This window comes from Pectinophora gossypiella, chromosome 28, assembly GCF_024362695.1.
Source record: "Pectinophora gossypiella chromosome 28, ilPecGoss1.1, whole genome shotgun sequence".
NCBI classification, from domain to species: domain Eukaryota; kingdom Metazoa; phylum Arthropoda; class Insecta; order Lepidoptera; family Gelechiidae; genus Pectinophora; species Pectinophora gossypiella.
In genome coordinates this window covers 4813078-4827302 of record NC_065431.1, presented here as the reverse complement: position 1 = coordinate 4827302, position 14225 = coordinate 4813078, and the positions used below count along the sequence as shown (strand labels likewise).

Below are 14225 nucleotides of genomic sequence, written 5' to 3'. Positions count from 1 at the left end.
TCGCCTGTCCCAGTATTTCTCGGGAAAATTGTAAAAATTATCACTGAGACTGTTGTTTTCTTGGAATAACGTGAAAAATAATTGAACTGCCGCGTGATAAGCTGTTGAACGTGGTTGTACGTCGTAGCTGTACTCCGCGAGTAGGCAAGCAGCGAGGCGTGAATAAAATTACCATTTTAAAAGTGTTTTACGCTGTTTTTGAGCAAAATGAGTGCTATAGCGCAACAGGAGTCGGTCGTGAAGGAGAGTTTGTTTCAATTCATCACTAAACACATCCCTTCTGCGGACCTAAACGTAATAGACGACATAGTTCTGTCGTATGTGATCTCCATCCTCGAGGAGGCTTCCCAGGACCCCTGCTTCGATGTTGAAGGTAGGAAAACCTTTAAAAAAATATCCTCATTTCTCCCTCTTTACACTTTACCCTCTATTTCCGTCAAGCGCCAGGAAGAGATTTAAATTAAGATCATATTTTAAGCTATATATTTTCCAATCAGATTTATACAGTTTCAGGAACAATACTGCACATTCTACAGCATTTCCAGGGTTGACAACGTTAAACTAAGATGTCGGGTGTCTATTTTTATCCCTTCATAAGTTGCAGTCCTGAAAAATCAATAAATTGTACAAGATACCATTGACCTATGAAATGTCCAGATTCACAAATATTTTAATTTATGCTTGCGTTGCGTTGCGTATTATTGATTGTTGCGTTTTCTACACCAAACATAACATAACATAAGCTTATGACTATATCCCAATTGGGGTAGTCAGAGATACATCCATTGTAAAATGAACTAAGTACCCACGCCTCAATCAATCAATAAGGTTGATTGTATATCAATAAAATTGATACTAGTATTTAGAAGATTAGACAAAGAGTTGGGAATCCCAACAGTAAGTGAAGAGTTAAAAAATGTAAGCTGCTCTTACAAAAACAGAATAACAGCCCATCCTAATATACTGGCCAGGCCGCTCATGGATGAGCACACACAACTAAGACTAAGAAGGAGGCTGCCGCAGGATCTAGCCAACTAAGGCCCAAAATAGGAAGCGACACTGGTCGCTTACCTAAAATGATACCTATACACCACAAGAAGTGCTTATTATCCAAGGGTGATAGATTGCGCGCAAAAAAGGGACAAAAAAAAGTATTTAGAACAACACTGGCTCATACTCCCTAATACATACATAAACTCACGCCTATTTCCCACTGGTGTAAGCAGAGACTATGGAATTCCATTTGCTTCGATCCTGACACATTTCTCTTGCTTCCTCTACATTCTTCAATCGTTTCATACCTACATGCACGCCGGTTCAGTGTGGATCTTACTAAACCTTTTCTAAGGACATCTCCAATTTGGTCAATGTATGTCTTTCTACGTCTTCATCTGCCAGCCCTACGAACAACCTAACATGATAGATTAAGTGACTCCAGAGGCTCCAGACTCCAGAGAAGAAGTCAAATATGTTTTTATTATCAGAAATTTTATAAAAAAAAAGAAACAAGGCATAAAAGGAAGGTTTGAAGTTGGGTTGGGTTGGGTTTGTAGTTATAATTCATAATCATCTATTCGCAATAGCAATGGTAAAATGGTAAGTCTTACAAAATGAACAGAGGTTCCCAACTTCCCAAACTAGGCAAACTAATCTGGTGTTAGTTTGCCTTTTAATTTATTTTTTGTTGTGTACGACTTTCATGTTGTTTAGTTTTATTATTCTGCCGTGCATCAGGGATGTTCGTAGATGCCCATGTAGATGGCTTTGCTGCTATTATGAGAAAAAGAGTAGCATCCTTGATGTGCAGGGTGCGTGGCAGCGGCAACAGCCTCCTAAAAATTTTAGCTGCCTGCGCTCAGGGTTCATTTTTTGAGCACTGGACAAAGGCTCATATATTGCCAAAACCCAGCTCTTATTTATAAGTATATTGTTAAGATAACATTAGCTATTAAGTTGCCTTTCATACTAACCCCTATGGATGTGTTAATGTCTGAAATAAATATATTTGAATTTGAATTATTTATTTTTTTTAAATTTATTTTTTGTATATTAGTTCACATATTGTTTTCTTACCATACAGTGCATTAGGTTACTCTATAATACTGTATGTTACTTTGAAAATAAATAAATAAAAATCCCACGTTTGTTTGACTTGGCAGAATCATTGTTTCTAAATGATAGATAGATATAGCCTTTACTATGGACTTATTGTAACATTTTTTTTTTTTATAGCTTATACATAATATTAAAAAAGAAAAAAAGATGTGTTTAATTATGCTCTTCGTCCATTTGTCTTTTGACAAAGGCCTCCTCCAGCTCTTTCCACTTTTCCCTGTCTCTCGCCAGCCTTCTCCACATATTTCCTGCTGTATTTTTTATCTCTTCTTCCCATCTCTTAATTGGTCTTCCTCGCTTTCTTGTTCCGTATCTGGGGTACCACTCGGTTACGTCTTTTGTCCATTTCTCAATTTTTTCTCGCATCATATGTCCAGTCCAACGCCATTTAATTTTTCTTATGTGTTCTGTTATGTCTTTGACCTTCGTCTTTTTCCTTATATCGGTCAGTCTCACTCTGTCTTTTCTTCTAACTTTTAGGATGCTCCTCTCCATACTGTTCTGACAAACTTGATTTTTTTGGCTTGAACTTTTGTAAGAGACCATGTTTGACGTTTCTAAATGATGCAGCCATAAATTAAAAAAAAAGTGAAGTGAAGTGTTATCTGTCACTTTTACAATACAATACAATACAAATGCACTTTATTGCACCAAAATAAAAATAAAAATAATAATTACAATAAGACTCAAAAAAGACTTGAGCATACCTTGTTTATATTATGCCATGCATTTAGGTATGAACTCAGTCAAGGTAAGCAACTGAAAATACAAACATTTTGAAAACAATAGATTTTATAACAATGGTAAAGAACTGGTTTATTATTCTATTATTAAATGAAAATCATACTAGCCTTCACGCTGTAGGATTTTACAGGGTGGACAGCATGGGCGTAGCTACCGCCGTTTCTGCCGTATAGGATCCCCAAAGTGCGTAAGCAAGTTAATAAAAACTTCGCAAAGTTTATTTCACAAATACATAAGTCCAAAAAACAAAAGTAAACAGTAAAAAAGGGCCCATTATTTTTATTTTATGAGACATCTTTACCCTTACTAATAAGTTTTTATCTTCTACATTCAAATCTACATTAATGGCAAATATGCAAGTCGCATGACGCCAAAGAAAAAAAGAAAGAAAAGAAAGAAAAGAAAAACATATTTCATAAAAAGTAGATAGGTACACAGTATAGAAGAGTAAACAAAATATACCTGCCGGGTCTGCATGACAACCGCGCCGCGGCGCGAATTATATTGAGCGCTTTGACCAATAAACGATACGAATGCTATCTACGTAGATGGACGTCAAACGGCTATTGGTCGGAGGCCTCGATATAATTCGCGCCGCGCGCGGCGCGGTTACTGTGCAGAGCCTACTGGGCGGTTAAAAAAGCCACAGCTAAATTATTCGAAGCTAAAAAAGCAATATTCCAATTTGACATTTGCGCATATAAAAAGTAATTGCCCAATGCAACAAACAGGTTTAAATCCCGGGCTTAAATGATTTTCGATTCTTTTTCAATGTTATGTTTGGATCATAAATGATTATCACGTGCTCAGCGGCCAAGGAAAACATCGTGAGGAAACCCACGTTCTCGAGAAATGCGTTTCGGAGGTACCTGACGTAACCTGTATTGGGCTGGTTTTCCCTTCGCGGGTTGGAAGGTCAGACAGGCAGACGCTTCTATAAAAAAACCGGACCTGTCAAATCTTCAGGTTAGGTAAGCAGACCTCGTGAACAACGGGATAGCGCTAGGTAGATGATACTTTTTTGAAAGTCATTTTCCTGTAGTACACACATAAACTCACACCTATTTCCCACCGGGGTAAGCAGAGACTATAGAATTCCATTTGCTTCGATCCTGACACACTTCTCTTGCTTCCTCCACATTCATCAATCGTTTCATGCACACACGCCGGTTCAGAGAAGACCGTACTAAACCTTTTCTAAGGACATCTCCAATTTGGTCAATGTAAGTCCTTCTAGGTCTTCCTCTGCCAGCACTACCATAAATTTTCGCTTTATAAGTATACCGCTTTCGCAATTCTATTATCCTTCATCCGCTCTACGTGTCCAAACCAACAATACATCTTCATCATCATCAGCCCATTAACGTCCCCACTGCTGGGGCACGGGCCTTCCCTATGGATGGATTGGGTTGGTTTTTGGTCCAAACCAACAATACAGTACAATAGAAATACACTTTATTGCACCAAAATAAAAAGAAATAATTACAAAAAGTCTCTTAACTAAGTACATGGCAAATGGCGGCCTTATAGCTTAAAGCGATTTCTTCCAGACAACCATAAGGTGAGGTAAAAATATAAAAAAAATATTTAAAGATTGCGGGTACAAACTATAAGTACAACTTACCAATAAATACATGCAAATAAATATATGTATAACATACTTACAAATATAATATATACCTAACCTATATACATAACCTAACATATATACCTACTTATATAAATAGTACACACAAAATACCTAATAATAAGCAACTCAAGAGCTTCAGAATATGAGCACTACAACACACTTTATTATAAAAACAGAACCATTAACAACTTTTCCTTTACCAACCTAACATTCCCTTCTCAATCTTAGTCACTATATCGTCTTTTACACCACATCTCTCTCTTATCCCATTGTTTCTCACTCTATCACTCAACGCCGCAGATGCTACGCAAAGACCTTTTGTAGTCGTAGGTAGTTTTTAACCCCCGACGCAAAAACGACGGGGTGTTATAAGTTTGACGTGTCTGTGTGTGTAAATGTGTATGTGTCTGTCTGTGGCATCGTAGCTCCCAAACGGATGATCCGATTTTAATGCGGTTTTTTTTGTTTGAAAGGTATATCAGTCGAGAGTGTTCTTAGCTATGTTTGGTGGAAATCGGTTCAGGTCTTCAAGGTCATCAGGTCGTTTGTTTGGTGTGATAGGAATGTTACACGCTCAGTTTGCTTGCAAGCATATGTGGGATCTGACATTTGAAACACTAATGTCTTCTGGAACCATTGAGCGGGTCTGCTGTTAGCGTACTTTTTTCTGGTCGGGGTTACATAACATAAATAGCCTATATACGTCCCACTGCTGGGCACAGGCCTCCTCTCAATCAACCAGAGAGGGTATGGAGCATACTCCACCACGCTGCTCCAATGCGGGTTGGTGAAGGTGTTCTTACGGCTAATAGCCGGGACCAACGGCTTAACGTGCCCTCCGAAGCACGGAATCAACTTACTTTTTCTGACAATCAGGTGATTCAAGCCTGAAAATTCCTTACCAAACAAAGGACAGTCTCACAAAGTGATTTCTGGTCGGGGTTATTTTTTAAAATTATTTTAAAACTTTTTTTTCTATTGCAGGCTTCATCGAGATGATGTCAGCTTACGTGCCAGAGTTTTCTAACATCGACCCTGGACTGGTGTGCTCGTGGGCACTCCAATTGGAAGCTGAGCTGTCCAGGGGCGGAGAAAGTGACTCGCTGTCTAACCACGGTGAGTGGCTCATGATCTAGAGGTTTCGGTTTCTGTTAAAATAAATTTTATTCTTTATTTATTTTTTAAAATTTTACTTTTATTATTTTCATTTGTTTTTTTTTATGTTGGTATTTTATAATTTTCTACAAGATGTTGCACTGTCCCGCACCAAGTTGGAATAAATGTTTCCTTTACACTGGTTGCCTGGAAGAAATTGCTGCTTAGCAATAAGGCCGCCAGATTGTGCTGTATCTTTCGTCCATTAGTGTAAATTTGTTTTATGTGTTGTGTGCAATAAAGTATATTTGATTTGATTAAAAACCACTTAGTTTGGTCATCCAGGTTCAGGTTTGGTTAAGCCGTTGGTCCCGGCTATTAGCCGTAAAAACACCTCCACCAACCCGCATGGAGCAGCGTGGTGGAGTATGCTCCATACCCCCTCCGGTCGATTGAGGGGAGGCTTGTGCCCAGCAGTGGGACGTATATAGGCTGTTTATGTAGTTTGGTCATCCGTAAAACCGAGTCGACCTCGCAAACCACAAAGCTAACCTATCATTCTTGTTTCAGACGACTCCGCGGGAAGTGATAAAGTGAGCCTCACACTACAAAGTCTGAGTGAAATGTTACCTTCTGTCACCAAAAATAATCGGTAAGGAATGAAATTCAAAAATATCTTTATTCAGTAGGTAATATACGGTCGCGAGCATTAATATGTATACACTTTGGTACCATGTCACATTAATTTTTTTGACAAATTGAACTGTAAGTCTCACTAAATGTCAAATATGTTAGTGCGACAGAGTCCTAAAGTGCTCATTATATTGCTCATGACTGTACACTTTGAATCATCAATTTTCACATAACGAACGTCTCATCCGCCTAAAACTGCTGCAGCTTCTCACAACCTGTATAGCCGGGGAAAAGAAGCTGCAAGAAAAACCTCGGCGCAGGGCCCTAGACGTTCTTTGAAGGAGAAATGTTTGTCATAGATGTAGCACCAAGCTGGCCAACGCCACACCCCGGACACTTCATACAATCAACCTCGTTTTACACGCGCATCTGTGTGTGTGACGTCTGACGCCATACGATTGAAGACTAAAGTAAGACCGAGGGGGTGAGGTAAACCTAGCTCAGAAGCTGGTGGGGAGCGGAGAGTTGCCGTTCTATACGTAGTATTATACCTTATTATATGCTATTGCCGTGGCAGCATTTTGGGCTGATGTATTAATAATAATAAAAAAGTTTGACAGCCTCCGTGGTCTAGTGGTTAGAGCGTTAGCCTCACGATCTGGAGGTCCGGGTTCGATTCCCCATGGGGACATTGTCGAAGTCACTTTGTGAGACTGTCCTTTATTTGATAAGGACTTTTCAGGCTTGAATCACCTGATTGTCCGAAAAAGTAAGATGATTACGTGCTTCGGAGGGCACGTTAAGCCGTTGGTCTCGGCTATTAGCCGTAAAAACACCTCCACCAATCCGCATTGGAGCAGCGTGGTGGAGTATGCTCCATACCCGCTCCGGTTGATTGAGGGGAGGCCTGTGCCCAGCAGTGGGACGTATATAGGCAGTTTATGTTAATAAAAAAGTTTATTTAAGTAAAACCTACGACACACATTAATATTTAGTTGGAAAACATAAAGGTATATGGGTGCCGCAGCTCACCAAAAAGGCCAGGGTTCAGTGGAAATTTACCCAGAGGGCAACACTGATTTTCAACCCACGCCGATCGGTGAAACGCGAGCATTATAGATTACATTGATCGAATTGTCATCGTCACGAAAGAAGTGTCTGTGTAAAACGAGGTGTTTTGTATGAAGTGTTGTGGCTGTGCTTTCAGCCCAGAAGGAAGTAATATACGATCCCGACGACCCGATTACTCTAGCCATAGAGGCAGCCAATCAGCTCGCGACACCAAACACTTCAGGACCCCGATACCGACCCCGCCGGCGTGATCGACGATTTCCCTCAATCAGCACTTATCGCTATCGACCCGCTAGAGTCGATTAATTCTTTCAAATATTTCCCCTCTCAGACGACGCCCTGAGCCGAGGTTCGCGACCAACTGGGCACCCTCAGGCCTGTTGTCTTACACGTTGTACCGGGTGAGAGCCCTCAGCGCTCCCCATTTGTCCGGCCAAGTAGTTAATGCCATCTGCGGCAAATCTACAAAAAAAAAGCGTTCAGTCCAAATAGGGGACAGGTTTTCCATAAATGTCTATTTGTCGTCCGCAGTTCTCATTCGAACTCGGAGAGCTCTGAAGGTGGAGAGAGCGTTCGTCGGGCGCTGCTTGAAGGAGATGAGTACGCCAGCCAGTGTCGGGCGCTATCAGAGATGTTCCCCAACACTCCCGTCATGGAGGTAATGTAGACGACAGGTCGACACGGCAATTCTCTAGTGACGAGACGACAGGTCGACACGGCAATTCTCTAGTGACGAGACGACAGGTCGACATGGTAATTCTCTAGTGACGAGACGACAGGTCGACATGGTAATTCTCTAGTGACGAGACGACAGGTCGACATGGCAATTCTCTAGTGACGAGACGTTTTCAATATCGATATATTTTTATTATGTATATAACAAAATGTGAATAAAATAATACCACGTTTTCATTTAAGTTAATATTTATTCATCTGAATCATCTAACGTATCGCTACAAAAACTTAAAGAATCTTCGTCACTGGTATCTCCGACTTTTATAATAAAATCTTCCATTTCATTTTCCATTCCCATGTCTTTTTCCCAATATTCATTTTCAAGGTTCTGGACATGTTTTTCGAAATTGCTCCAGTTTTCTGCCGTGACTGACAAAATTGCATTCGTTGTTATCTCTTTAAGCTTTGTCAAACACAAATCGCTCTTTATGTTGTGTTCCCTAACGAAGCGTTTAACACGCGACAAAGATGCAACCGTAGCCATTTTTAAAACACAATAGTAATAAATTATGTGAGCGAGATTATAATCGATAAACGCGGTCGATACGGACTCGTGCGACACTAAGACTAAGACGCCGCGGGGACTGTGCGGGTGTGCGGGGCGACCCCGCCTCCGCGGCTCACCTCATGCCCCGATTGCCATGTCGACCTGTCGTCAACAGTACGTGCAATCATGGCATAAGAACACCAGGTATGATCAATCCTATGACAAGCCGCCATTGCTAGCCGGTTGATGAGGTAAGTACATACATAAACTCACGCCTATTTCCCACCGGGGTAAGCAGAGACTATAGAATTCCATTTGCTTCGATCCTGACACACTTCTCTTGCTTCCTCCACATTCATCAATCGCTTCATACACGCACGCCGGTTCAGAGTAGATCGTATTGAACCTTTTCTAAGGACATCTCCAATTTGGTCGTCGTAAGTCCTTCTCGGTCTTCCTCTGCCAGCCCTACCATCAACTTTCGCTTTATATACCGCTTTTGCAATTCTATTATCCTTCATCCGCTCTACGTGTCCAAACCAACCTAACATTCCTTTCTCAATCCTAGTCACTATATCGTCTTTTACACCACATCTCTGTCTTATCACACTGTTTCTCACTTTATCATTGTTTCTCTATGAGGTAAGTGTTACCATTAAATTGGTATCTCCAACATTCCATGGACGTAAATTTTATTATTGAAAATTAAGTGAATTACTGCATTGTCGAAATCCTTCGCTAAGGACATTGCAGCCTTGAATCACCTGATTGTCTAAAAAGTAAGATAATGCCGTGCCTCCAATGGCTTAGCGTGCCTTCCGAATAGGCTTCTCCTTTCGCTTGATTAAGGGAGGCCTGTGCCCAGCAGCCAACTGGGCACCCTCAAGCCTGTCTTAAACGTTGTACCGGGTGAGAGCCTTCAGCGCTCCCCATTTGTCCGGCCAAGTAGTCAATGCCATCTGCGGCAAATCTACAATAAGTCACGTCAATAAAAAAAAAGTGAGACGTATATAGGCGGTTTCTTTCTCTCTTTATTTAAGAGCTGCGCTCTTGTCGGTGGAGTAATCGCCATCACTCCATAGATAGGGCGTGTAGAACGGTGGTTGCCCCAATCGCCTTCCGCTCCGCAGTACACCGACCAATTTCTCAATCGGTGATGGAGCTAGAGCCCTACCAGAATCCATTTCCTCGGCCTCCAACCAGTACTGATACCGCTGCTGCCCGGCATCAGGGGTGCGCTTTTGAAGTAGCGGCGCCTACTCGCTACGTCACAAGATCGTCATAGAACCTAAGTAGCATTTTATAGGTTAGCCCGTCCCAGTGAGCTAATCCTGTCGCTGTTTGGTCGGAGACTGCTTATTTTTACAATCTTTTTAATATATTTTTTTCCACCGTCCGGCCGTGCCGCAGATCAAGCACTGCGTGTCCATCGCGCAGGGCGACGTGGAGCGCGCGGCGGGCACGCTGCTGCACCGACGCGAGCACGGCCAGGCGCTGGCGCCCGCCGCGCTGACCGCCGCCGCGCGCACGCCCACCTGCGACGACTCCGAGCTCAAGTCCAGAATCATCGCCAGGTACTACACCATCACTATATACATTTTTATACAATTGAGTAATTTACCTGCCTAATATTCAAATTCAAAAATATCTTTATTCAGTAGGTAACATAGTTACACTTTGCATCGTCAATTTTTACATAACGAACGTCTCATCCGCCTAAAACTACTGCAGCTTCTCACAACCTGTATAGCCGGCGAAAAGAAGCTGCAAGACAAACCTTCGGCACAGGGCCCTAGACGCTCTTTAAAAAAAAACATAAAATATTGTTACACAATTAAGTAATTTAGCCGCCTAATGGCCCCGATTCCTGCAGACACCTCCTAATTTTACTTTAAGTTATACCTGTCATATTCTTATCCGCCGAAATGGAAAGGGACGGATGATTGACAGCTCTCAATTTTAGAAAGAATGAGTAAATGAATGGATAACCCGGGCGAATCAAAAAATTTTTAAACGGTTGTTTTACATTTGTGCTTAAAATTGACGTGTATTCCGTAATTTTTATGCTTGTCGATTACCCGTCCTTTTCCTTTTCGGCGGATAAGAAAATGACAGATATAACTTAAAATAAAATTTGATGGTGTTTACAGGAATTAGCACCATTGAAATATATGTACGTATAGTATCTACTCTACGTGTTGGCTTCGGCCCCACGCACGCCTTCTAAAAGTCCGAGACTCCATAGGCCCGAGATATGGAAACGACATACAAATAACAATAATAATAATAAATATAAATTACTCAATTGTATACCAATATTTTATGTTTTATGTTTATTTTTATTTTTTTAAAGAACGTCTAGGGCCCTGTGCCGAGGTTTTTCTTGCAGCTTCTTTTCCCCGGCTATACAGGTTGTGAGAAGCTGCAGTAGTTTTAGGCGGATGAGACGTTCGTTATGTAAAATTGACGATTCAAAGTGTAACTATGTTACCTACTGAATAAAGATATTTTTGAATTTGAATTTGAATTTGAATATCGTTACAGGTATTCGTACGTGGACAAGAATTCTGACACCAAGGAACACCGACCTCTAGCGCCCAAGATTGAGCCAAAAAAGCTGGTTCGGTACAGAGACAACAAGATTGTCTCCCTTAAAGGCGAGCGCTACACTGAGGTAAGACACTTGTTAGAATAAAATAGAATAGAAACTTTATTTGCGTCAAACATGGTGAATAAGGGTGCTACCAGACCAATCGATAGATCATCGATCGACAGATACTGTTCGATTAAGCAATCGATCGATTGCCGGGCGATGACAATAATCGATCCGTCGGTCTGGTAGAAACTATCGATCGACGTCGACTATTTCATTCTACCATCGATCGATGCCGTCGATCGATGGTCGATCGATTGGTCTGGTAGAAACTATCGATCGACGTCGACTATTCTATTCTACCATCGATCGATGCTGTCGATCGATGATCGATCGATTGGTCTGGTAGCACCCTAAGGTGACAAGTGGGTATTAGAAGTAGGTACAATACATGTACGGGTTTGTAAGTGTATCTTTGTCTACATATAATGACATTTGCATGCCAACATTGTTATGGCGAAACATGTATCGTTACGTTACTCTTCGAGATTTTAAAGCTAGATTTGATCAGCTTTTTTAAATACTAGACGAAGTCAGCTTTAAAAAACCCGATTAAATCTAGCTTTTAAAAAGCTGATTAAATCTAGCTTTAAAAAAAGCTGACTTCGTCTAGTATTTAAAAAACCCGATTAAATCTAGCTTTAAAGAAGCTGACTTCGTCTAGTATTTAAAAAACCCGATTAAATCTAGCTTTTAAAAAGCTGATTAAATCTAGCTTTAAAAAAGCTGACTTCGTCTAGTATTTAAAAAACCCGATTAAATCTAGCTTTAAAATCTCGAAGAGTAACGTAACAATACACGTTTCGCCATAACAATATTGGCATGCAAATGTCATGATATGTAGACAAAGGTACACTTATTTACACTAAACTTTTATATGATAACAAAAAATTACATTACTGCAGAAATTCCCTGACAGAATAAAAATTACGTTCATTAAACCATTTATATAATTTTGTCTTAAATAATGTAAATTTTAGCATTTTAATATCAGTCGGTATTTTAGTATATATTCTAAAAGTAGAACAAGAATAGAGAACTGTAATCCCAAGGTAACAGGACCTATGTGGAGGACGCATAGCGCCAGTTAAGGGTGCTGGGACATTAGTTCGGCGACAATAGATGGTGTAAGTGTAGCCACGCCATTCGGTGATCGAAATTATTATTTTTGTCATAGATAAACTAAGCCAAATGAGCTCTACATCTTTTTGCCATACTTGAAGGTCTCGAGAACCTACAAACAATAAAATATATTATAAATCCTTCCTATTTACTTCAAGTTTGTGCCCAGCAGTGAGACGTATATAAGCTGACTAAATCTAGTTTTAAAAAAGTTGACTAAATCTAACTTTAAAAAAGTTAAACAAATCTAGCTTTAAAAAAGCTGATTAAATCTAGCTTTTAAAAACCTGATTAAATCTAGCTTTAAAAACGCTGACTTCGTCTAGTATTTAAAAAAGCTGATCAAATCTAGCTTTAAAAAACCCGATTAAATCTAGCTTTAAAATCTCGAGGAGTAACGTAACAATTTTCTCAAAAGGTCCCGAAATCCGGCATCGATGAGGAACATTTGAAGAAACCGAAAAAGCAGCATTGCCCTTAACCATTAAATTCACATCAGTACGGCGAACAAGCGAACTCCGCGCTCCCCGCACTAACCTTGTCCTCCCTAGACGTCGTATTCCCCGCACGCCCCTCTAGCGTAATTTATACTTGTATAAGCGTAATTTTAACTTGCATCACTGTAATCGTGACTTGCATAAGCGTAGTACTGACTTGCGCAAGCGGAATACTGACTTGCGCAAGCGGAAAATTGACTTGCGTGAGCAAAATTTTATATTGCATGTTCAAAATGACTTGCAAATATTTAACTTACATGTTGTTGACTTGCGCGTGCTCAGTACTGACTCGCACGCGCACAATTGTGATTAGTAACGGTGTAATATTTATTGTTACACGTATAATTTGGAATGTTACATGTGTAATTTTTACTTGCAAACCTGTAATATTGTATTACAAGGATTCTAAATTAAGTGAAATCGTTAAGGCGACTTCAAAGAAGTATTTGAATTGTGAAAACTTATTATTATTATCTAGGAACCTATGCGCAAATATAAAATTAAATTCGCAGCATTTTGGATGCGTGAACGTAAAAAATGAATTCGAAAATATAAATCCTATAATGAATTCACTTACCGCGCGTCGCGCGTCTACTTGCAAGCATGTAATTGTGACTTGCAAAACCGTAATTTCGACTTGCATAAATGTAATTTCGACTTGTATGTTAGTAATTGTAATTTACAATTGTATTAGTGTAATTTATTCCGATTTTAGAATGGGGCGTGCGTTTGTGTCTCGTGATTTTAGATTTAGAATATTAAAGGCGCGTGACTCGAACGTTTTAAACGCGGCGTTTATGAAACCGCTTCTTTTCTGTACTGATTTGTTGAATTTTCATTTGCCACGAATAGTTTTTAAGTGTAATTTAATTTGCTTATTTATCCTTAGTTGTGTAATCCTTAGGCAGCTGTGCAGTATTATGTTTATCACGACTGGTATATTAAGATGTGTTCAGAAGCATGGAGGCGTCACGTGGCGTCTAAAAGACGCCGTGCGTGTAACCGCCGCGTTTTTCTCTTTAGTGGTAAGTGTGTATCGACCTGTGATTTTTTACTGTTATTTTATTATTGACAAAGTGATTCCTATAGATTTACTGTTTTTACACAAATCTGTGATTTTGATGCCATATGTAAGTTTAAGTTTAGATTTTTTAATATTATTATTCATTATTATTATTAATAATATTTATTTTTATTACAACGCGGACATGCGATGGTTTTTGTGATGGAAATGTTATTTAGTTGAAAGGAATTGTGTTAGTGGTTCGGTGAATTCACGCTACGACCTTTAACGGGATGGGCAGGTAATCATCATCATCTCCATAGCATTATCCCGTTTCTCACAGGGTCCGCTTACCCAATCTGACAGGTCCGATTTTTTACAGAAGCGACTGCCTGTCTGACCTTCCAACCCGCGAAGGAAATACCGGGCCAATATTAGGT

At 40.1% G+C, this 14225-nt stretch overlaps 1 protein-coding gene across 1 annotated transcript; it reads left to right on the top strand.

The window, feature by feature from the left end:
• LOC126379249 (CUE domain-containing protein 2) lies at positions 1-13905 on the top strand. Its single transcript, XM_050027944.1, has 7 exons — positions 1-373; positions 5474-5605; positions 6155-6236; positions 7820-7946; positions 9921-10084; positions 11055-11184; positions 12704-13905. Exons 1-7 carry the CDS (start codon positions 208-210, stop codon positions 12764-12766), a joined length of 864 nt encoding a protein of 287 aa, XP_049883901.1. The 5' UTR covers positions 1-207; the 3' UTR covers positions 12767-13905.
• Positions 13906-14225: the final 320 nt, after the last annotated feature.

What these genes read in the sequence shown, in the direction of transcription:
- LOC126379249 (XM_050027944.1), top strand. Translation starts at nt 208, where the DNA reads ATGAGTGCTATAGCGCAACAGGAGTCGGTCGTGAAGGAGAGTTTGTTT. An exon ending in CCCCTGCTTCGATGTTGAAG is followed by an intron (nt 374 to 5,473) that starts GTAGGAAAACCT and finishes TTTCTATTGCAG; the next exon opens with GCTTCATCGAGATGATGTCA. An exon ending in AAGTCCAGAATCATCGCCAG is followed by an intron (nt 10,085 to 11,054) that starts GTACTACACCAT and finishes ATATCGTTACAG; the next exon opens with GTATTCGTACGTGGACAAGA.